This window comes from Microchirus variegatus (assembly GCF_963457635.1).
Source record: "Microchirus variegatus genome assembly, chromosome: 2".
Classification (NCBI taxonomy): domain Eukaryota; kingdom Metazoa; phylum Chordata; class Actinopteri; order Pleuronectiformes; family Soleidae; genus Microchirus; species Microchirus variegatus.
This window is the reverse complement of record NC_139803.1, coordinates 36,406,743-36,428,868: the sequence shown is the minus strand read 5'-3', so window position 1 is coordinate 36,428,868 and position 22,126 is coordinate 36,406,743. Positions and strand designations below refer to the sequence as shown.

At 42.9% G+C, this 22,126-nt stretch overlaps 3 protein-coding genes across 3 annotated transcripts in view; 2 read left to right on the top strand and 1 right to left on the bottom strand.

Annotated features, from left to right (window-relative positions):
* Positions 1-5,651, top strand: part of hspa12b (heat shock protein 12B) — a gene marked incomplete at its 3' end in the record, with an annotated part of 11,180 nt that extends 5,529 nt beyond the window's left edge. The window contains exons 8-13 of the mRNA XM_083910629.1: positions 1,532-1,618; positions 2,685-2,789; positions 3,013-3,271; positions 3,352-3,455; positions 4,376-4,566; positions 5,160-5,651. Of these exons, the coding sequence (XP_083766755.1) occupies positions 1,532-1,618; positions 2,685-2,789; positions 3,013-3,271; positions 3,352-3,455; positions 4,376-4,566; positions 5,160-5,651 (1,238 nt within the window). The remainder of the gene's footprint in view (positions 1-1,531; positions 1,619-2,684; positions 2,790-3,012; positions 3,272-3,351; positions 3,456-4,375; positions 4,567-5,159) is intronic.
* A 1,048-nt stretch (positions 5,652-6,699) lies between these two features.
* Positions 6,700-11,335, bottom strand: cct7 (chaperonin containing TCP1, subunit 7 (eta)). The gene is made up of 12 exons (XM_083908599.1): positions 11,297-11,335; positions 10,293-10,376; positions 10,126-10,195; positions 9,919-10,025; positions 9,584-9,762; positions 9,286-9,457; positions 9,016-9,180; positions 8,724-8,912; positions 8,290-8,387; positions 8,065-8,197; positions 7,533-7,739; positions 6,700-7,437 (listed from the first exon to the last, which is right to left on the bottom strand). Exons 1-12 carry the CDS (start codon positions 11,300-11,302, stop codon positions 7,210-7,212), a joined length of 1,638 nt encoding a protein of 545 aa, XP_083764725.1. The 5' UTR covers positions 11,303-11,335; the 3' UTR covers positions 6,700-7,209.
* Positions 11,336-15,967: 4,632 nt separating this feature from the next.
* On the top strand, positions 15,968-20,639 carry krcp (kelch repeat-containing protein; the record flags this gene model as incomplete). Its single annotated transcript, XM_083906958.1, has 13 exons — positions 15,968-16,029; positions 16,210-16,371; positions 16,550-16,631; positions 17,663-17,722; positions 17,875-18,103; positions 18,258-18,356; positions 18,626-18,757; positions 18,847-19,034; positions 19,127-19,323; positions 19,404-19,498; positions 19,591-19,645; positions 19,948-20,045; positions 20,410-20,639. 13 exons carry the CDS (start codon positions 15,968-15,970, stop codon positions 20,637-20,639), a joined length of 1,689 nt encoding a protein of 562 aa, XP_083763084.1.
* Between the last annotated feature and the right edge of the window lie 1,487 nt (positions 20,640-22,126).

The window sequence follows — 22,126 nt, the reverse complement described above, 5'->3', positions numbered from 1 at the left end:
GATAGCACTGGGGAGTCATTACACACACACAGAGTGTAATTTACACACATTGACCCACACGCACACATAGATAAAAAAAAAATTTCTGTTGTTTCATGTAAATGGTTTCCAGACTTGGGTTCCATTTATCACCACACACGCACACACACACACACATTTGCGCTCCATTCATAGTGAGGACCCTCATAGACACAATGCATGTCCTAGCCCCTAACCCTAACCTTAACCCAATCCAACCCTAGCCCTAAAACCAGGTCTTAACTGCCCCCAAAAAGCCCTTTAAAGATGTTAGGACCAGCCAAAATGTCCTTGTGCTGTATGGTTTTTGGTCCTCACAAAGCCACAAATACTAGAACAAACAAATGCACACACACACACAAATGAAACCAAGACTTTCTTGATTGTGATGTTCTTTGCTCAGCTTCATTTACTATGCACACACACGCACACATAAATACAGATACATTACCTCCTGCGTCATGAAGGGTTTTAACAATGTAAGTTGTTGTTGCTCAAGAGTCATATAATCACGACAACAATCTGTTCTTTCTTTCTTTCTTTCTGTGGTGCAAATACTCGCAGAGGGGTTTGCGGGACCATAGGAGAAACCGCTTTATCCCTAAATTATAAAAACCCTTCACTCCAGAATGTCAAACCTATGACTTACAACACACGCTCTCTCTCTCACACACACGTTGACATCAGGGCCGCAGCTTCTCGCTCGAAAGAGCCCGCTCCATCAAAAGATGGAGAGGGAAGTATATTTTATTCTCACATCCTCCCCTCGTGTCTTTGATCCACAATAACTCCTCATCATAAAGCCATTATGTCTCATTTTATGGCTTTGCTCGCCTGCACAGGGGCTGTCAGGTACTTTGTACGTGTGTCACGAGTGTTTGAGACAGTCTGCTTTTGTTGGCCTTCGTCCATATCCCCTAAATCTGCCAGTCAGGGGGAAAATGACAAAGCTAAAAAGTGAGTCCATTTCCAACAAATTGCCCCCGTCATGCAAAAACATGATAGTGTATGGTATGGTTTTTCTTGTTTTCCTTGGACTGAGATGTTAAAGAGGAGCTTCAATACTACGACAGTTCTTTAAAAAACACACCGTGTAAAGGATACGTTGTGTTTTCATTTGCAGTGGATATTAGTGTCTGGACATAGACAGACAGAAAGAAAAAAATGTTTTCATGCAGGCGAAGCAGTGCGAGGTAGTGAGCGGTGGTGATGTCTCTGAGGACCTGCAGCTGGAGGCTGTCCATAAACATGATTTCATTTTGGAAAGCTGTGCTTATACCAATATTCAAGGGGGCTAGGAATTCCTCCGTGTGCCCCTGGGGGCCTGGAAATAATAACTGTGCCCCTGAAGCTGTCGGGGAACTTAAAAAATGATCAGTTTCACTTTCTCGCTTCTGGGTTTAAAGGTTCCTAAGTGAGTTTCTATTTTTATTAAAAAACATGTAAGTAACATTCAAAATTGACATAGTATGTTGTTTGTGCACCTGTGTGTGTTTATTTGTATTTATTCTAGCGAGGGAGCAGCTGAGGCGATCCAGACACAGCAGGACCTTCCTGGTGGAGAGTGGAACCGGAGAGCTGTGGTCAGAGCTGCAGACTGGTAAGTGTGTGTGTGCGTGTGTGCGTGTGTGCGTGTGTGCGTGCGTGCGTGCGTGCGTGTGTGTGTTTAAGTCAATCACAAACACTCAGACAGAAAGACCCCACATGTCGGACAGTGGTATTGATGGTTTTGACCTTTAACCCCTGCAGACTGACTTTGAGAATTGGACTCATTTTCTTTCACATAACGTTTGACCCTCAGTTTGAAACTTTATTTACATCCTGTGGATCATTTTTCCTCTTTGTTCTCCATTAATTATGATTCTATTGATTGTGGAAATGTTTGAATCGGTGGTCCACAAAAATATAGTACACTTAAAGAGTCTTTAAATGTGATCAAATACAACAATACATTTGAAATCAGCATTTGAAATGTGGCTCTTTTCCTGGTGCTCTCACTCTCGTGTGGAAATAAATGTCTAAATGTTATATTTCACAAGGACAAAAAGCTGCAAAGTCATCACAGCCAAACACAAAAGTTATTCTCAATCCCACAGAGGGTATATACTCATCATAAATATGATCAATTGGCCTCATAAAGTTTGCTGGGTTTTTCTCACAGACTTTTCTTTCTCCTAAACTGTGAAGAAGAAGAAAAAAATCAGAGGATGAGTGTCCCTGCTGACCTCTTCTGCTCACTGTCTGATCCACACACACACACACAGAGGAAGGGCCCAGCCCATGGGACTCTGCCTCTGCTCTGTAAATAAACCAAATGAACAGAACATCTGATTCATCCCTGTCTTTAATGTACGTCTATCTCGTTTCTCTCATTATCTCGCTCGTATTCTGCGGTGTACGCTGTCGTGCTTGGGTCAAGGCGTGGTCAACCATTGCTGATCGTATTGCACACGCTCACAGCGAGGGAGTGCAGAAAAATCGCAGATGCCTGATAGTTGTTTATGTTTCCCCGAGTCGGGCCGGTTGATGGATTAAAGGGGGAAAAAACATTCACTAACACTCACACACACACACCTTCTCCTCCTACTTGGATTAATTCCGATAAATCTTCCACAAAACAAAAGGTTTTATAGATTAAACGTGTGTTTGTGCTCTCTTGTTTTTAGGCGACAGGTACATCGTCGCAGACTGCGGAGGAGGAACAGTCGACCTGACTGTGCATCAGATCGAGCAGCCACAGGGAACACTCAAAGAGCTCTACAAGGCGTCAGGTCATTGTTCTGTTCCTCTTCTGTCCACACAAAAAAAATAAGGAACTCAAAGTCCAGTGTGTAAGAAATAGTGACATCTGATGGTGAATCTGCAGAATGCAACACATGTAGGAAGTCCTCTGGCTTTCATATACAAGAAAGGATGTCAAAACTCTCCAATTTGAGAACCTCTGCTCCAACACCTTCTGAAGCTTCTCCTTCTTCCTTCCCCCCCTCCGTGCAGGTGGTCCTTACGGCGCCGTCGGCGTGGACTTGGCCTTTGAGGCCATGCTGTGCCAGATCTTCGGCGAGGACTTCATCCAGAGCTTCAAGGCCAAGCGTCCGGCCGCCTGGGTGGACCTCACCATCGCATTTGAGGCGAGGAAGAGGACGGCAGCGCCGGGCAGAGCGAACGCCCTCAACATCTCGCTGCCCTTCTCTTTCATCGATTACTACAAGAGACACAGAGGGCAGAGTGTGGAGGCGGCGCTGAGGAGAAGCAAGTGAGGAAGACCAGGGTCAAGGACTGTATGTGTGTGTGTGTGTAACATTAACTGATCTGTCTCTCTTCTCTGTGTACCAGCATGAACATCGTGAAATGGTCGTCCCAGGGAATGCTGCGACTCACACAGGAAGCCATGAACGAGCTCTTCCAGCCCACCATTGTCAACATTGTCAAACACATCGGTGAGAAACAACAACAACAACAACAACAACAGCCACACAATCACAGAGTTTATGGCTAGAGGCAGAGGCTAATGCCACTAATCACCAGGAAGTACATGATGGTGAATATACTGTATCTGCAGTCAGTATGCGGGCATCAAACTAGCAACAGCTGTGGGGCCATAAAACCAAAACAATTAGCTCGAAGGAGCGAGAACACGGTGCCGAGCTGAGGGGGATTCAACGCTATGAAAGAGAGTGATCGCACGCTTATTATACATGCATGAGTTTGATTATTGCAGCTTTGAAGGACAGAGATAGAAACAAGTCCGTCGAAGGTTCTGTGTGTAAGAATTAGTGACACAAGTTTCCATTTCCCCAAGTGTGTTAGGGATCTACGGAGGCCTAAACCTAGCAGAAATCTCACTATTGTTTCCTCCTTCTTCTTCTTCTCATTAGGTTGATGTGTGCAGCACAAAATAGCCTCAGATACATGCAAAAGACATACATAAGCATATGTAGGGGTAGTATATTCAATTTCTGTCTATAAACCCCCCTAAAATGTCACACACTGCACCTTTAAGTGAGCTGCATCTGAGTGTCACTTTGGTGAAAACATGATTGGTCTGGTTCAGCTACAGCACGTAGACCTCGGGCATAATTCAGTATCCTGTTACAGTCGACGTGACCTCATTTATTTGTTTGTTTGCTCGGCCCTGTCAAGACAGAGAAGACAAAATGTCCAATGTCTGTTTTAAATCAGTCGCATTCCGGCGGTGCGTTTCAAAATGTGTTTCCAGCCTCGCTGGTGAACCTCAGAGCGAAGAAACACGCATGCAGAGAGTGAGGGGGCAAAAAGAAGGGGGGTTTGAGGCTGAGAAATATGAGTGAAAACCAAATGTGAAAGATGAAGAAGAAATCTCTTTTTTTTTCCTTGACAGAGGAGCTGGTGGCAAAGCCGGAGGTGCGAGGTGTGCGTTTCCTCTTCCTGGTCGGGGGTTTCGCAGAGTCGCCCATGCTGCAGAAAGCAGTCCAGAAGGCCTTTGGGCGGACCTGTCGCATCATCATCCCCCATGACGTTGGGCTGACCATACTGAAGGGCGCAGTGCTCTTCGGGCTCGATCCCACTGTGGTGAGGACTCAAGAGACAACTAAGACGAAGCTAAACCATTTCTTTATCGGGATCATGTTGAGATTTTTACCCATGCTTTTATCGCGACTTGCTTCAACGACCGTAATGCACTCTGTGTTGGGCTTAGCTAGACATCACTTGCTCAACTACAGTTGGTTCAAAACGCCGCAGCTCGGATTTGAACTGGTTCAAATGCGTTATCCTCCGCATGAGGGTCTCGCCGTGCTAATCGCAGCTAACATAGGGCGAAAGGCGGGGTCACACCCTGGACAGTTCGCCAGTCCATCACAGGGACACATCTAGAGACAAACAACATATTGCATGTCTTTGCTATGTGGGAGGAAGCCGGAGAACCCGGAGAAAACCCACGCACACATTGGGAGAACATGCAAATTCCATTCCGAAAGGCCCTTGTTCCGACCGTTGTCGCAAACCCGGGTCTTCTTGCCGCAAAGGCAAAAGCGCTAACCGCCTCAATTTGATGCCGTTCCATTCAAAGTAAATGTAAAATGTTAGAGTACAGCCTCCATGGCGTACGTGTGAGTCGGCCATTAGTGTGGAAGGAGCTCTTTAACGGAACCTTTCACCCACAGGTTCGAGTGCGTCGCTGCCCCTTGACGTACGGCGTTGGCGTGCTGAACCGGTTCGTGGAGGGCCGCCACCCTCGGGACAAGCTCCTGGTCAAAGACGGTCGCGATTGGTGCACGGACATCCTCGACCGCTTCGTGTCCGTCGACCAGTCGGTGGCTCTGGGCGAGGTCGTGCGGCGCAGTTACACGCCGGCTCGCGTCGGCCAGCGGAAGATCATCATCAACATCTACTGCAGCGCGACGGACGACGTCACGTACATCTCCGACCCCGGGGTCAGGAAATGTGGCACGATAAACTTAGACCTGCCCGAGCCGTTACCGCAACCACCACAAGCAGTGGGAGGAGCTGCGGATGGAGGAGGAGGAGGAGGAGTCCCGGAGAGAAGGGAGATCAGAGCGACCATGCAGTTTGGAGACACAGAGATCAAAGTCACAGCCGTTGACATCATGTCTAACCGCTCCGTGCGGGCTTCCATAGACTTCCTGTCTAACTGAGGAGGAGCAGGAAGTGGGGACGGAGGAAATAACTGATTCCAAAGATGATAATTTTAGAAGAACAAAAAGCGGTACTGTGGGAGTGAAAAAGGCCTGGACCTTTTCATTGGATGTGAATACTCACACTTTATGATTCAAGATGACATTCAGACTTCTCATTGATTCATGAGAGCAGAGAAGAGGGATGATGAGAGGGGGAAAAGTCCCTCAAAGAACAAAAAAATATGTTACTGATTCATACGAGTGTAAAGTCACATAACAGCTGGTTGCAAATCACTGTTGTGAAATAGAGAAACTTTACCAACGCAGTAAAAAATACTACCTGGAGTGAGACTCACTTATGTATATATTCAAAGTCTGTTTTCTTTTCTCTCATACAATTAACATTACCTCATTTAAATTCCTGTTTTAGTGTTCATTAGTTGCAATATTGATGATACTACCTGGACTGTTGCTTTGAATAGCGTACCACCTAGTGGCGCAAAGACTGAACTACGAGTCACACAGTAGGAAAGACTGTTAAATGCTGTCCAGTCTTTAAAAAAAGAAGTAAATGTTAAACATGTCTCTTCAGTGTTGAAAAGAAATGCTGTATTTATGTTCATTTTTCTTTTAAAGCTTAACTTACTACGACTGCTATAACAATATTATGGGGGCAATGGGTCAACAACACAGACACAGCCTCACACTTGGTTCACATTGATTTGTGGTCGCATATATGCTAAAAAAAAAAATATATATATATATATATATATTCAGTATGTTTACCCCATAAATCAGCACTGAGCAGCATCACAAGTTGAAAGATGATTTTTGCTATCTTATATGCAGAAAATCAGTAAATCATCGTCCAATCGCTGAATTTATCACAGGTGGACTCAAGTAGGGGTTCAGATATACCCTTCTACATGTATGCTTTAAATATCTGTATTAATGTATCTGCATAAAGCAACTTATGAACCACTGTACGATGTTGAGTGAATGTTGTTTTCAGAACAGTGCAGACGACTGCAATCATTTTTCAAATGCATAAAAATAGACACTTCAGTGTGATCTCAGCTGTGACTTTATTGATGAAGAATGATCCAATAAATTGTTTCACACAGCATCTGCTCAAAATCCCATCAGTGCTTCACTTTCCATGTTACGGTTTGTGACTGAACAGAAACGACTGGATTAGAAATGACAACGGCTCCTTCAGCTCTGACCTGAAGGTGACACAGGGAGTGCAGGGACTGATCTCATTCGGTAAAATACAGTGTGTAAAATGTTTAACAGACGTTAGCCAAAGGTTCATTACGAAAATAACTACTGGTGAAAAAAACAAACATTACATGATGAACTTTGCCGTTTCCCATTTTTGTTAATTTGACCACACCTGCCATTTGTAATGTGTATGACTGGACACAACAGCTCATTTTATCTAGAATTCAAATCTACACTCAGCTCAAACATCTTTGTGTGAATGTAACATGACCATTTATAAAGACACAATCATCAATCTGAAGTCAGATTTCAATTCCAGTCTAAAATGGCGGGTTTGGTTCCTTCTGCCTCTCTAATGAGCATGTGGTCTCCCACGTCCTCTGCCCCTGCCGCCACCTGGAGGACCATCCATAGAGCTGCGGGGGTTCTTGATCGTCTCGTCCACCGACAGGATGAGGCAGGCTGCCTCTGAAGCGGCTGTCAGGGCGTTGATTCGCACGATGGACGGCTCCCAGACGCAGCTAACAAAGTTGTCCGCAATGTCCTCACTGTTGATGTCCACGCCGTACCACATGCCGCCCTGCAGTAAGGTAAGACGGACGAAGCACAGTTATTAAAAGAGATGACAATGACCGGGGTTGCGCGGGGTTACGCAAGCGCATTTTTATTTCGTACCTGAGCGTGTTTGGCGCGTAGTTTGTTCAGGATGTTGGTGGCGTCGAAGCCGGCGTTGTCGCACAGCTGTCGGGGAATGATCTCCAGAGCCTTGGCATACGCTCCGATCAACAGCTGCTGCTTTCCAGGGATGGTCCTGGAATAATCCCGCAGGTATCTCGACAGCTCCATCTCGATGGCTCCTCCGCCCGCTACGACGGAGTCATTCTGGAAACAGGGTCAATACAGTTAGATTGTTTATCGACATTGTTTTGTTGTTTTTTATTGGAGAGCACTGCCTCCCTTTCCTTCATCCCCTGGGACTAGAGCAGGGTTTCTCACTCCTGGTCCTGTTTCCCTGCCCCAATACAACCGATTCAAATCATCAGCTTATCAGTAAGCAACGACCCATTTATTTAAATCAGGTGTGCTGGAGCAGGGAAACACCTAAAACATGCAAACCCTGAAAACCCTATGTACAATCAAACAGCTCACATGCTTTTTAGACTGTAAAACCTTTATAAACAGTTACAGACTCCACACGTTCACCGACCTTAATGGCTCTGCGCACGATCATGATGGCGTCGTGCAGCGATCGCTCTGTCTCCTCTGTGAACTGTTCCGCTCCGCCTCTCAGGATGATGGTGCACGTCTTCGCCTTCGGGCAGCCTCGGAAGAAATTGTACCTGCGGACGCAGAGGTGAAGGGTGCGAGCTGTGAGACGGTAGTTATGGTTTAACGTTTAAATAATAATAAAAAAAGATCATGTCTTTCTGACCTCTCTCCTCCAACCTGGACTTCCTCAAACAGCTCACACTGTCCCAGGACATCATCTGTCAAAGCTCCCACTGTCGTCTGAATGGAGCCACCACAGGCCTGGAGGTCACATTACACACACATTTATGAATGCAACAGTTATTACACAAAATAATGTTCCATTCAGTAAAAACTCAATAAAAACGGACCAAAAAGCACATCTTCTGCAACTCATCTGTGTTTGTCTAGCTGTAACACTGGGCACTGCATTATTTGAGTTGAACTGATCTTAATTAAGAAACAGAGGGCCTACCGGTGGACAATTGAAGGTACTACATGTGGACCACAATAGATCATCAAAAAGTTTTCTTTTTCACTCCACCAATAAAATAAATAAATAAATAAATAAAATCAGACCACAGCAGTGCTGAAACGCCAGTGTGGACTAAGTCCTACCTTCATGGTCCTCCTCAGGTCCTCCTCCTGGACTCTGCCAGCACAGAACAGGTCTCTGTCAGCAAAATACTGGGTGGCCACGTCACCAATTGGCAACTTTGACAGAACCACCTTGGCTCCTGACAGATGGATCTTCTCCAGTTTGTCGTAGAGGATGTTCCACTCTGCGTCCACAATGGCCTGATAATCCTGCAGAAACAAAGAGACAAAAGAGGACATGTCAAACAGCTTTTCTGGTAAGTTTTCTACCGTTTCCTGTCGACATCCTGATGCAGTGCCGCAGTCTTCATACCTCCACAGACTTAACGCGAACCTCAGCGTTATCCTTCTCAGCCTTGAGCTCCAGCTCCACATTGAGCAAAGCAATCTTGGGATTCTCATAGCGTTTAGGCTGCATCTCAAACCCAGCGTAAGAGAAGGTTTTCTTGAATGCAACACCAGACACCAACTGGGAATCCTAAAAGACAAGAGGACAGAAAAGTAATGAGTACTCCTCTTACATAACAAAATGAAAAAATAAGCTAACAGGGGGATGAAAGGGGTGATTGTATTTATTGCCGACCTCAAGTCCTCCTCCCTGGACCTTCTTGATGCCAATCATCTTCAGAGACAGCAGCTCGTCCAGAGACATAACAGCATCCACCACCATCTTGGAGAAGAAATCCTTCTGACCAGCAATGAGCTTGGAGTTCAAGGCTGTGGCTGCACATTTCTCCAACAACTGCCTCTGCTCACTGTGAGGAAAAAAAGGAGAGCTTATAAACGTTACCTATGACTCAAACTTAAGGATACAGAGTATTATGCTCAATGAATGAGTAGTTCAAACATATAAATATATTAAACTAACGCTGAGCACTCACTGCTTATCGTTTTTCTTCACAGGGACAGCGATTTCCTTGATCTTGCTCACAGCGAGGTTGGTGGCGGTGCGGAACGCTCTGATGATGGTCTGAGGGTGGAGACCCTCCTCCACATACGGCTTCAACTGCTTCAGGAACTCGGCAGCCAGGAGGGTGACAGAGGTGGTGCCGTCTCCAACCTGATGATTGTACGCAAGAAAATGTTAATGTACCAGTTTTAAGAAAAAAAATTTTGGATTGAATGAGCCATCAAAAATCTTTGATGGCAAAGTAAGCTCTAAAATCCAACATTATTGGGTCGTATCCAGGCGTGTACAGACGCACACATTTCTCACCTCAGCATCCTGGGAACGAGCAATGTCCACCAGGGTCTTGGCTGCAGGGTGAACCACATCCAGCAGTTTCAGGATGGTGGCTCCATCATTAGAGATTGTGGCCTTACCTTGAAAAAAAAAAAAAAAGAAACATTCCCACATTAATGACAAGAGGTTTTTAAAACAAATTACCCTTGTATCCATAAAGTGCCCAATATCTCTGCCCACCTCTACCATCGACCATCAGTTTGTCCATCCCTCTTGGCCCCAGGGTGGTCCTGACAGCCTCAGCAATCACCTGAGGGGGGGGGGGGGTAAAGACAGCCATGTTTACACACAGATTTGGAATGGGAAATAACCCCAGATTATTTGAGAGAAAAGACAAAGTTTGTTACCTGGCAGGCATTGATGTTACTGATGAGCTGGGGAATGCCCTGAGACGTGTCTGTCCCCTCCTTCAGCAGGATAACTGGTGTGGGCTAGAGAGAAGAAATGAATGACAGGGGGAAAAAAAGGGAGTTGATTCAACTGTCAAAAATACTTGCACGTATACAGACAACAACGATATATCACCAAAATTATATTTTGACCCATCCCTAATGTAATACTGCATGACCAGCCCTTCCTCAAATGTAATTCATGAGTGAGATGCTACAGCTGTAGTTCTCCATCATCAAAATGTCAATAAACACTACCAACTGTAACAAAATCCAGATTACAGTTCCTGAATACACTCCTAAAGCTAGACATCACTTATAAATTGACACATTTTGGCTAATGGCAGCTCCATTGATTATCATTGGGTGTTGCTGAGGAGGCCTTTGTTTAACATTCAGCATTTTACCAAACTTAGCCAAGAGATGCTCCGTTACAAGAGGACAAATCACAGATGCTGAAATAACCACAGCAACACATTTAAGTTAGTGGGCATTCATTTGCTCTACAAAGGAGGAGCTAATGTTTCATGTGCAGCCATTCAGACAATAGTCTTACAATGACACAGCTAAACCATTCAATAGTTAACCAACACTGTCGTAAATGAAAGCGCTGAGGAAGTTAGCGACGTAACAATACACAAAAATGACCCTAAAATGTTAATTCAAGGAATAACGAGCTGAACACACTTTATTTTATACGCACTGGCTGCTAACATGTTAGCTCGCATCACCGCGAGCACCGTATACGCCCATTGACACCGGGAAATCATACGATGCTAACACAGACTAGCATACAATAAACAATTCTTAAACATAGTTTGAATTAAATAACAGCTTCAAGTAACTGTCGGGAAACGTGATAGCACATAACGGGTAATTCGGATGTGACAGATGACAGATAAAGTGCAGGATGGACGTGGATTGTAGGTTTGCATTTGCAGCATGGATGCTAACTCACTCACCATCATCTTTGCGGTATCTTCGAGAAGCTTACAGCCGGCTTTTCTGCCCACAATGCATTTCGAACGCGACAGGCGCTGTGGGTGCGTTCAAGAACACGACGCGTGTTCTCGTCAACGATTTGGAAAATCCTTTCCTCACACTTTCTTATATCAAAACAAAGACTTATCGATAAAGTAAAATCTTTGAAATAAAATCAAATGCTTCAGTATAAAGGCCCAGAGACCTCACATGTATATTTATAGAATACATTATCATATTTTTCGACTTATAGTGAATGTTGTCCTTTTATGTTTGTTGATTTTTAAATATTATTTGCTTTGGTTGCCTTGGTCCTGTTTTTATAGTGTGTTCATTCCCATTGTTATTCTCTTACTGTAATATTTGTCAAGTATCTCTATCAGTCAAAGCACTTCGTATACTGTTGTTAATCATAAACATAATAACACCACACATTACCATGAAATGTCAATATGTTTGAATCTATATGTAATTATATCCAATTCCTTCAGATTATTTGCTCATATTGTAAGATCCTAAGTTAAAATAATTTGTCAATCTATTATCTGTATAATTATAGAATTGTAGGTCATATCAGGTTGCTTCAGTCATGGAACGTTGCTATTGGCACCTGCACAGAGCTCATGTGACGATAAGTTTTTCATGTCACTGTCCATTAACGCGTCAACGCATTAACTGAGAAGCAGTTTTTACATGAGGTGCTTTAAATGAAACAGTGCATTTGGAGAATTTGATTTTGAAATTAGGGGAATTCAAATCAGGGCTTGCTGTTTTAAGGTGTGTTTAAGATAAATGTGACTCAATGTGTGCAAATCAATACAAACTTGGACACAGGTTCAAACAATTAGGGTGGGACATGTAGAAAATTTACGTAAATCACCTTATTATGCAAAAAACAAAATGAGTACTGGAATAAAACAGGAAATATCGACTGAATTACGACTGAAATAATATATGACCCAGATGCAGACGTGGAAAGAGGTATGAAATATTCTACTCAAGTAAAAGTACTATACTATTTTGATAAAATTTTACTGAAGTACAACAAAAATAGCTTGTTTAAAATGTACTCAGAGTAAAAGTTACTAAGTTACTTTTTTAACACGGTGGGGGTTCTTTCTTGTGTCGTGCAAAAAGGACAAGGGGACACAAATCTCACATGAATTGTTTGTTTTTAATTCAAGGCAAACCTAAAATAAATATGTAAATACATAATGGGTCAAAGGTCACACATGCTTTTACTTGCTAAAGTTTCTGGTGCATGACTTTTTATTTATTTATTTGTGTAGCAAAGAACAGTACTTCCAAAAAACCTACTCCAGTAAAATTCAAATGGCAAATTTTATAGATTACACAAAATACACAAAAAACCTATACTTAATTACAGTAACACGAGTAAATGTAGATGCAGCCCATATTTGAACTGTTGGTTTGCACTCTTTGACTGTAGCCAACCACCCTCACTCTCCTCTTCTGCAGCCTAGGTTCATTCATTCATTCATTCATTCATTCATTCATCCACATGAGGGCCACGGGGGTGGGAGCCTGCTGGTGACATAGGAACAACCTGGACCCGCACCAGTCTATCACAGAGCCACATACAGAGACAAACAACCATCCACTCTGACACTCACACATACAGTCAATTTAGATTTGCTTAAGCCAAGATCCATGCAAATGCTAAAATAATGTATTATTATTGTTATATTTTATTTGACCAGCCTGTGCAGGTGGAGCAGAGGCTCCATGTAACCACAGCTGGTAGAAGCAGCTGCTGCCAGGAGCATATACTGGCACTGAAACACATGATATGGAACCACGAAGTACAGAAGCGTGCTGATGATACAGGGGAGGTAGTTGAGCGTAAGGACAGCTTGGATGATGATGATGGTGATGAAGGCCCTCCTCTTTCCTCTTGAATTACTTGTCTGCTCCCCTTTCTTGTCCTTCTCTGCCAGCTCTCTGTCCCCAGGTGGAGGCTTCTTCAGTGCTTTGAGAATAGCCACGCTCAACCAGGTGTTTGTAACAAGAACACATAAAAATAGGGCGCCCACTATGGACATCGCGTTCATGGCAAAATCACATGCGGCGACTAGGATATAAATGCACCACATCACAGCCATACAGCACGCTCTGTAGCGACCTTCTTTGTACCTGGAAGAAAAGGGGGGAGGACGGAGAGGAAAGGGTCAAACGACGTTTCCGGCTAATTTATTTGCATCCTTTCAAACGTCAGGCATTAAATTATATCTTGATATGTCTCGATATCAGTTCAGATCAGTGCCACAGGTGCACCTTTGGTAAATTTCAGAAGGAATGATACACAACTCCTTATATAGACATCCTGGGTGTGTGTGTGTGTTTAGGTCATATCTTCAGGCGTTAGAAAATGCATTTTTTTACTTTCTCATGTGTTGTTGAGTCAAAGTTGTTGTTGTTTTTATTTATTTATTTTTTCATAAAAAAACGAGCCAAGCGAACTGAATTTTGAAATGTTTCCAAATTTCACAAATTTAACCCAATTTTAGTTTTTTTTTGCTCAGGTGTGTTTATATAGTGGATAAAAAGGATACAAGACACTGCATATTGCATATTCTTACATTTTATTACTTAGCAATGGAAAAAAGCAGTCTAAATGCTCTGTGTTATAAGGGTTTTTCATGTTTTAGTAAGTTTACAATCACCCGATTGCGTGAATTTATATTTTTTTGTATTTATATCAGGAGCCGCCTCAGCTCTACAGAGGCTGCTATTTTGCGCCGTTGTGTATTTACGGTAGCTCACAGTGGACAAACTTAACATCTTTTTAGAGTTTTAACACTAACTTTACATAGACTATACATAGATTCTCCCACACACTATTACACTAGATTTGACACACTATACCTTTAATGGCTTGTTAATTGACTTTTCTTTCTTTTTTACTGATATTGAATGTCATAACAAAGAAAAACCTATTAAAACGTCACAGATGATTCAACTATTTAACTATTTAAAGGTCTGTTTAAAGGTGTGTGTATTGTTACCGTAGATAGTCGTGGGGTCGCACCACAGCGATGTACCGCTCCACACACACCAGGCAGAGGAGCAGCGGCTTCAGGCTGTACATCAGGCAGACTGTGAGGCTGAGGATGAACTTCACCCAGAGATTCTGCCACAAGTAGTGATTGAGAATCATCACAGGAACAAACAGGTAGTAGCAGAGCTGGATGAAGGCCAGGTGAAGCGGGAAGAAGTCTGCAGGCAGGATGCCAGAAACCTTTGACCTTCACGTTGTGAAGAGGAAAAAAATAACAATATATCACCCACAGAATGACTACATTTACTGTCACGTGTCACCACTTTGTCAATATTTACACATTTCTGAGGATATGCTGGATGAGCCAAATGTTTGCTGGGGTGCTGAGGAGGAAATCAAAGACGCCGGTGGTGAAGAGGATGAGGAGACCCACCGATGGTCCTCCAGAGTCCACATCATATGGGTCACAATATATCCAGTAATATGATCTGTTCATAATGGAGCCAAGGAATTAACTTCTTGAGGGGAGAAAAAAAAAAAACAAAGAATGAAAAACTTTCTAAAACTATTAGAAAGGAAGTGCAGTGAAGTCAGGAGAGAGAGAACTCTGCTGTGGTTATCCTGCATATATTTAAGTAGCTGAGACCAACCTTCCAGAGTGCAGAGAGAGTGCTGTGCTGAGAGTTTGTGCGTTTGGGTTTAAACGCATGCTCACGATCATCAAGCATGACTGGCATTGTGCACATTTGCATCAGAATGAAATATAATAAGGTGCTTACACAGTTTGTGATGTCATCTGCCTGTACCCATTTAACAAAGGCCTCTGTCTGTTCAGTTCTGCATTGTTTTGTTGTTTGTTTGTTTACAGTATATGCATAATTTTGCTCACTCAATCATCTTGGAAAGTCATTGCATTTCAATAACTCTAATGTAATGATCTGACTATTTTATTTGTTTATTTCATCATATTCCCTTCTTCCTTATTTCAGATAATGTTTAACTTCTATAATATTGAATAAGATCTGAAAGACATTAACTTCTCAACTAAATATTTAGTGATGTTTGGGGTGAGAATATTGTTAATTTGGGGTTGATGTCACTTTTTTTGAAACCAGAAGTATGTCCACTTCTCGCTGAAACTAAATGTTTATTACTATGTAAAAAACGCTTGTATGAATAAAATCAATGTAAATTGTGTTAAAATTCAACAAAACATAAAACAGCGGTGTTTATTATTGTTTGACTCGAAAGTGCGCGGCGGCAAAGTGTTCTTGAACGCATCTCCTGTTACGTCACGCAAAGGCTGTTGTGCGCAGGCTCGATAGTCGCAACTCAGTCAGTTCGATTTGTTGACGAGAGTCTGCCGTGCGAGCGGGGCTATTTGGCTAACGTGTACTCTTACAGTACAGCGTAGACTCCACCTGCGCAGAGACGCTTAACAGAAAAACACGCGCGCACAATGTGTTAGCGAGAAGTCGCGCGGAGTTTGTAAAGTGTACACACAGCGGTGGCGGGAGACGTTCAGTGAAGCAGGTCAGAGAGAGACTATATCGTGTTTTTAAAACACCGTCACAATAAAGTGCGGCAACAGAGTATTTGTATATGTGTATTTGCTGGACACAAACGCAAAAAGATGGATGATTTCGGAGTGTATGCGGTGTTTGGATTAAACGCTCCGCCTCAAAAGCTGTTAAGGTAAGAACATCGTTAGCTAGTTCCTCTCACTTGTTTAGCTAGTTCTTCTCACAAAGGTAGACATGTAATATTGCTGCTGTGTTTTTTTTGTAAGAAAACATCCACGTGTTGTTTCTGTGAACAGCCGAAATAAAAGAAATCTTCACATTCTGCGTTTGTTTGTTTGTTTGTTCGTGTCAGCGCTGACGGGTCTCGCAGGGTGTGTGTCGCAGTTCCGCCGACTGTCCACCAGGTGGTGCTGTTCAGCAGCGGGCCCTGGGGTGAGAGGGTGTGCGTCAACGCGGAGCTCAACGATGCTGAACGGTACCCCATCACCATAGGCAAACTGACTCCTTACAACAGGTGAGCTGACAAAATACATCGTTTTGGTTTTGTAAAAAAAGACTGTGATCAAATATTTTACTGTGCACATTTATTATTAATTTATTGTTTTCAAAGCAAAGCTGAACCAGGGAATATTATTTTTTTACTGGTGATCTCCCACTGAGTACTGAGTGTAGTGTGATCTGTTCGGGTCCAGGTGTCTGTCATGGGAACAGTGGGAAGAGGAGACGTGGACAGAAAGCGTCACACTGAACGTCACTCTGGAGGGAGGAAACATGGTAAGTACTGAACACACACTCACACTGAAGCTGAATACTGCAGGATGAAGTGTTTGATTTATTAATTTGTATTAAAATAAACTAGTGCAGTGCCCGTAGGAAGTATGTATTCCTATAGTGGGAGCTGAAGAAGATTTTTCAGTCATGGTAATGCATCATAAGGAACGTAAAGACTAAAATAATACACTGTGCAACCTCATTAGACACAAAGTCAAATTTCAATAATTCATTTAAAATTATTCCTTAAGAGGTTTGCAGATATTTTCAACGGATCCTTGTTCAGGGCGATGCTGACTATTATGATGGTAAATTTCAAGTCATTCTGAGATACTTTTTGTTTTTGAGAAGAAAGTCAGCTCACTGCTCAAGTGCATCAGGGCAAATGGATAATTTCCTGAATTTCAAAAATTCGTTAAAATTATTCCTTAAGAGGTTTGCAAATATTTTCAATGGATCCTTGTTTTGAGCGATGCCGACTATTATGATGGTAAATTTCAAGTCCTTCTGAGATAGTTTTTGTTATTGAGAAGAAAGTCAGCTCACTATCAAAGTGCATCAGAGCAAATGGATCTTTTCCTGAATTTCAAAAATTCATTTAAACTATTCCTTAAGAGGTTTACAAATATATTCAACGGATCCTTATTCAGGGCAATGCCGACTATTATGATGGTAAATTTCAAGTCATTCTGAGATGCTTTTTGTTTTTGAGAAGAAAGTCAGCTCACTGACGAGCTCACCGATGAGCCGCTGCCTGCCTGGTGTAGCATGATAAATCAATGAAAATTAAAATTCCTGAAAATCAAGGATGCACACCATTGGGTCATGCTCAACTTATATCCAAAGTCTTAGGGCAATCTGACTAACGGTCAGCGAGATATGCCTGTCACAGACAGACAGACACACACAGATGCAACTTGCTTTATAGATAGATGTAGAAAACTGTGATGTAAAGTGCAGACATCTGATTATGGCTTTTTCTTGGACAGAGTTGCATATATACAGTATGTTTCTGTGTCTTTTTTTTTTTTTAGTCAAAAGTGGATCAGTCGGAACCAGAACTCATCCTAGCAGTGAAGGAATACACACCAAAGGTACGGAAAATAATTTACTGATAATATTAGCAATAAGTCATGTTGGCTCACATCAAGGAATCTAGAGTTCAGATTCTTAAATGTAGTGATATAAGTATGATATCTGAAATCTCACCACCACATAGTTGTAAAAGTGAACACTTCTCTTCCAGGACACCAAGGTTCCTCTCGCCTCGCGAGAGTCCAACGGCAAGAGGAAAAGAGGACGGACGGTAGAAGAAGATGATGAGACTAAGGTGTTGGAGGCAGAGGAAGACGAGAATGTGTGTCCTAATGGAACAGAGGAGAAGATCACACCTGTGCGAAAACCCAGAGGGCAAAGCAGAGGGGGGCAGAAGCTGTTCAGCGGTGGAGCAGACTCAGGAAAGATGAAGGGAAAAGGTCAGGGACACAGTCTGTTGATGAAAATGCTAGTTAGTGACCATTTGACAAAAAACAACAAGACAAAGCAAATTATTATGACTTAAAAAATAGCTCCTGTGGATCAGTTTGGAGAAGTAAATTTCTTTTGTTTTTAAATGAAATCTCTCTGCAGCTAATGGAGCAGAAGAGGCCCAGAGGATTGTGGGTAGGACGCCTCCTCAGAGCGCATCGAGGACAAAGAGTAAACAGGCCAAGACTCCCACACAGACCGGTGAGTGTGCAGTCACTTTATATGCAATCTTTACTCTGTCACATTTATTCACTTCTTATTATCTCAGCACTCGCTTGAGTTCACAGATTTGAAATTTGTGTTCGTCTTTCTCGTAACGAGAAGCACAAAAATTTGGCTTGGTTGTTTGCTGTGCACATACTTCACATATGAGTAGGGTTCATATTTTGAGAACATGGTTAAGACAAAAGACTAAAAGACATCAGTCCACAGTCCTTAGATGGAATAAACATATACATTCAATTTTGCAGTCGCTCCAGTGAGCCCGTCGGGTCGATGGGGACAGACTCTGTGTCCCATCGATGCTCAGACAGCCATTCTGATCGGAGGACAGGGAGCCAGGATGCAGTTCTGTAAAGATCCGATGTGGAAGCTCTGCACAGGTCAGTCATACAACACCACTGCAGGAAGAGGAGTAGGTTTTAGTTTCCTGGGTTGGTCTTTGTCACAGCCTGTGATCTCTGTCCCACAGAGGACATGTCCTGGATGGCCGCGGAGACTCTCGCAGAAGGTCCAACCCCCGAGGCCAGGATTGGCCACACGGCCGTCTATGACCCAGACTCCAAGCGGATCTTTGTGTTCGGCGGCTCCAAAAACAGGAAGTGGTTCAACGATGTCCACATTCTGGACACGCAGAGCTGGAAGTGGACCATGGTGGAGGTGTGTGTGTGTGTATCTTTATTTAAATTTAGTTTGTTTTCTTCTCTTTCCTCATGTCCTCATGTCCTCCACCTCTCCTCTGTCCCTTTCAGGCTCAAGGTAAGGTTCCACCTCTGGCGTACCACAGCTGCAGCATGTTTCGCGGGGAACTCTTCGTACTGGGAGGAGTTTTTCCTTGTCCGAACCCGGAGCCGGACGGCTGCAGCGACTCGCTCTACATCTTCGATCCGCACCTCTCCATCTGGTATGAACCCATAGTGACGGGCGACAAACCTTCTCCCCGCTCAGGGTAAGACTTCCTAATCCAGATGACGTTGCCGCAGTTATTTTTTTTCTTCCTCTCTATTTATTTATCCATTTCTCTTTCAGTCACTCTGCGTGTGTGATGCAGGGGAGGAAGATCTATGTGTTTGGTGGATGGGACACTCCTGTCTGCTACAATGACATGTACATGCTGGACCTTGGTAAGACACACACACACACACACACACACACACACACACACACAGCTACTGGTTTACTTTTACTTACAGTAAATACAACATTTTTCTCTTAGGTCTGATGGAGTTTGCTGCTGTGAAAACAACTGGAAAAGCCCCGTCTCCTCGAAGGTAAACAATGACACAAATACCGTTACTGTAAACTGTGAATTAATGTTTCATCGACTTCAAATGTTTTGTTTCGGTTGTAAAGGAGCAAAGAAATCAGAGAATATTCACATTGGAAAAACCTGAGATTGGATTTCTATTCACTTCATTGTTGCAGCACTAAAATTAGTTAAATTTATCAAGATACGGTGTCGATTACAAGAAAACTGGTTATAAATCTGAGTTTGAAGACATTTCAAACAGTGACGTAGCCGTAGCACTTTTTAAAAATGTATAATTAACATGAGTTTGTGTGTGTTTTACAGCTGGCATGGCAGCGCCGTGCTCTCAGACACAAAGTTCCTGATCCACGGAGGTTACAACGGAAACAACGCTCTCAGTGACGCCTTCATCTTTGACATAGGTGAGCTGCTACTCAGTGGGCCCCAAGGAAGACGGCTGCTTGCACTTTTCCTCATCAGTTAATCTGATAATTTCATGTTAAACAGTCAACATTAAGGCTAAACGGGACTCCCAATTCCTAATTCCCCCCCAAAAAAACACCAGCAACACATGAAACAAACCATTTTAAAGACATTTTCAAGGCTCGACTCCACTCGGTTTGGTATTGTTTTCCATTACTATAGTATTATAGTGCTGTAGTGACATTTTGGCTGTATATAAATGGCTATATCAACCACACAGTTGGATGGATGTAAACTCACCAACATTCGTATGAGCTTTTATAACAAACCAAACTAAACTTTGTGTTTTGGTTCTTTGTTCAGACGCCAACAGCTGGACACAAGTGAAGCTCCCCCAGCTCTCTGTACCCAGGGCGGGTCATTCCCTCATCACCATGGATACGGTCAGTCACCACCGTTTCTCAGAGGACGGCGACGTGGACATGGACTTTGTCGGCAAAACTCTGCTGGCGTTTGGAGGCGGCGACAACGAGGGCAACTTCTACTCCGACCTGACGACTGTTGCCGTGGAGGAACTGCTCGGTTCTATTTAAAGAGAGAGAGTTAGGTGACCTTTATTATTTATATTCTGTAAAGTTTGTATTTTATTATTTTTTTGTCAATGTGTCCCTTTCCTCTCCGTTATACTTTTACTTGTGCATTTTGGGCATTTCTTTTTTTATGCAGATCTCAGAAGATATTCAGTGTAAATGTTCCACTTGGTCGTACATAGTTTAAAGCTTAAATATATATTTTTATTTGTGTCTTCCTTTGTTTCTTGTGAATAAACGAGGCCTTAGTGGTCCCTGATGTTGCCTCTGTGTAGCTACAGGTGGATTTACCTGTTTTTATGATGCTCAAAGTTCATCATTACCTGCAAACTACTGTGTGATTTAGTCAAAGAATCTCTTCTTCTTTTTGATCATGTTTCTGTGATGTCCAGTTTCACACTTTTTACTTAATAAACATGTAAACATCTAAACACGGTTGCTCTCACGTATCCAGTTATTTTTGAACATCAGCCACAAGATCAAATGGATAACTGGCTTTCATGTTGTTGCTCATCTGTGAAGCTCTTTCTTCTTATTTATTAATGTATTGGTCATGATGAGCCATGATTAGTGAAGGCAGGTTTGTTTTTGTTTCAGCCTTTTTCATGTTTTCTTACCTGTGGGACTATACACTTATTTTGTAGGTTCAGTTACTTTGTTCAATATCTCACGAGTTAAAAAAATGACAGAAATAACTGGTGAATTGCTGATTTAAATCCGCATAAAAGAATACAATGTCGCAACATTCTTGTCAAATGAATAACAGATGGTTTTGGTCACCAAAATCTGCATGTTTTTGGACTGTGGGAGGAAGCCCGGAGAACCCGGAGAAAACCCACGCACACACAGGGAGAACATGCAGAAAGGCCCTTGTTCCAACCGGGGCTCAAACCCCGGGTCTTCTTGCTGCAAAGGCGAGAGTGCTAACCACTACACCAACCATTGGAAAAAAGGGCTTTTCCTTAAAAAATAAGGAAAAGTACACTTAGAAATCATTTCTAAGTGACCCCAAACTTTTGAACGGTAGTGTAAGTCGATCAAAAACGTCATAAAATATGAAACTGTTTTTGTTTGTATTTGTTTCTGTTTTGACAGCCGCTCTCTCTGTGAAGACACAAACTTGGATTAGACATAAAAGACACAGATCAAAGGAATATCTGTGGGTGTGAGGTGAGTCATCAGAAGCAGACTGACATCACATTCAAAAGAGCTAAGGTGTGCAAAGGCAAGAGCAGGAGGAGGCAGCAAAGGATGCCAACTGTCATTCAGCGACACTACCATCCAACCAACTGTAAGTTATCCAACAACTGTGTCGCTATAGTTCATAGCGGTACAACATAATAACCACGATCGTAGCGAGTTCATGGAAAACACGTGACAAAGCGTGGCTATGAATGAGAAGACGACAGTTGTAACAGTACCGCAGATTACACACAAAACCTTTGATACTGTGATTAAGCCCTGTTTAAAGAGTTTGACCAAGGAGCAGT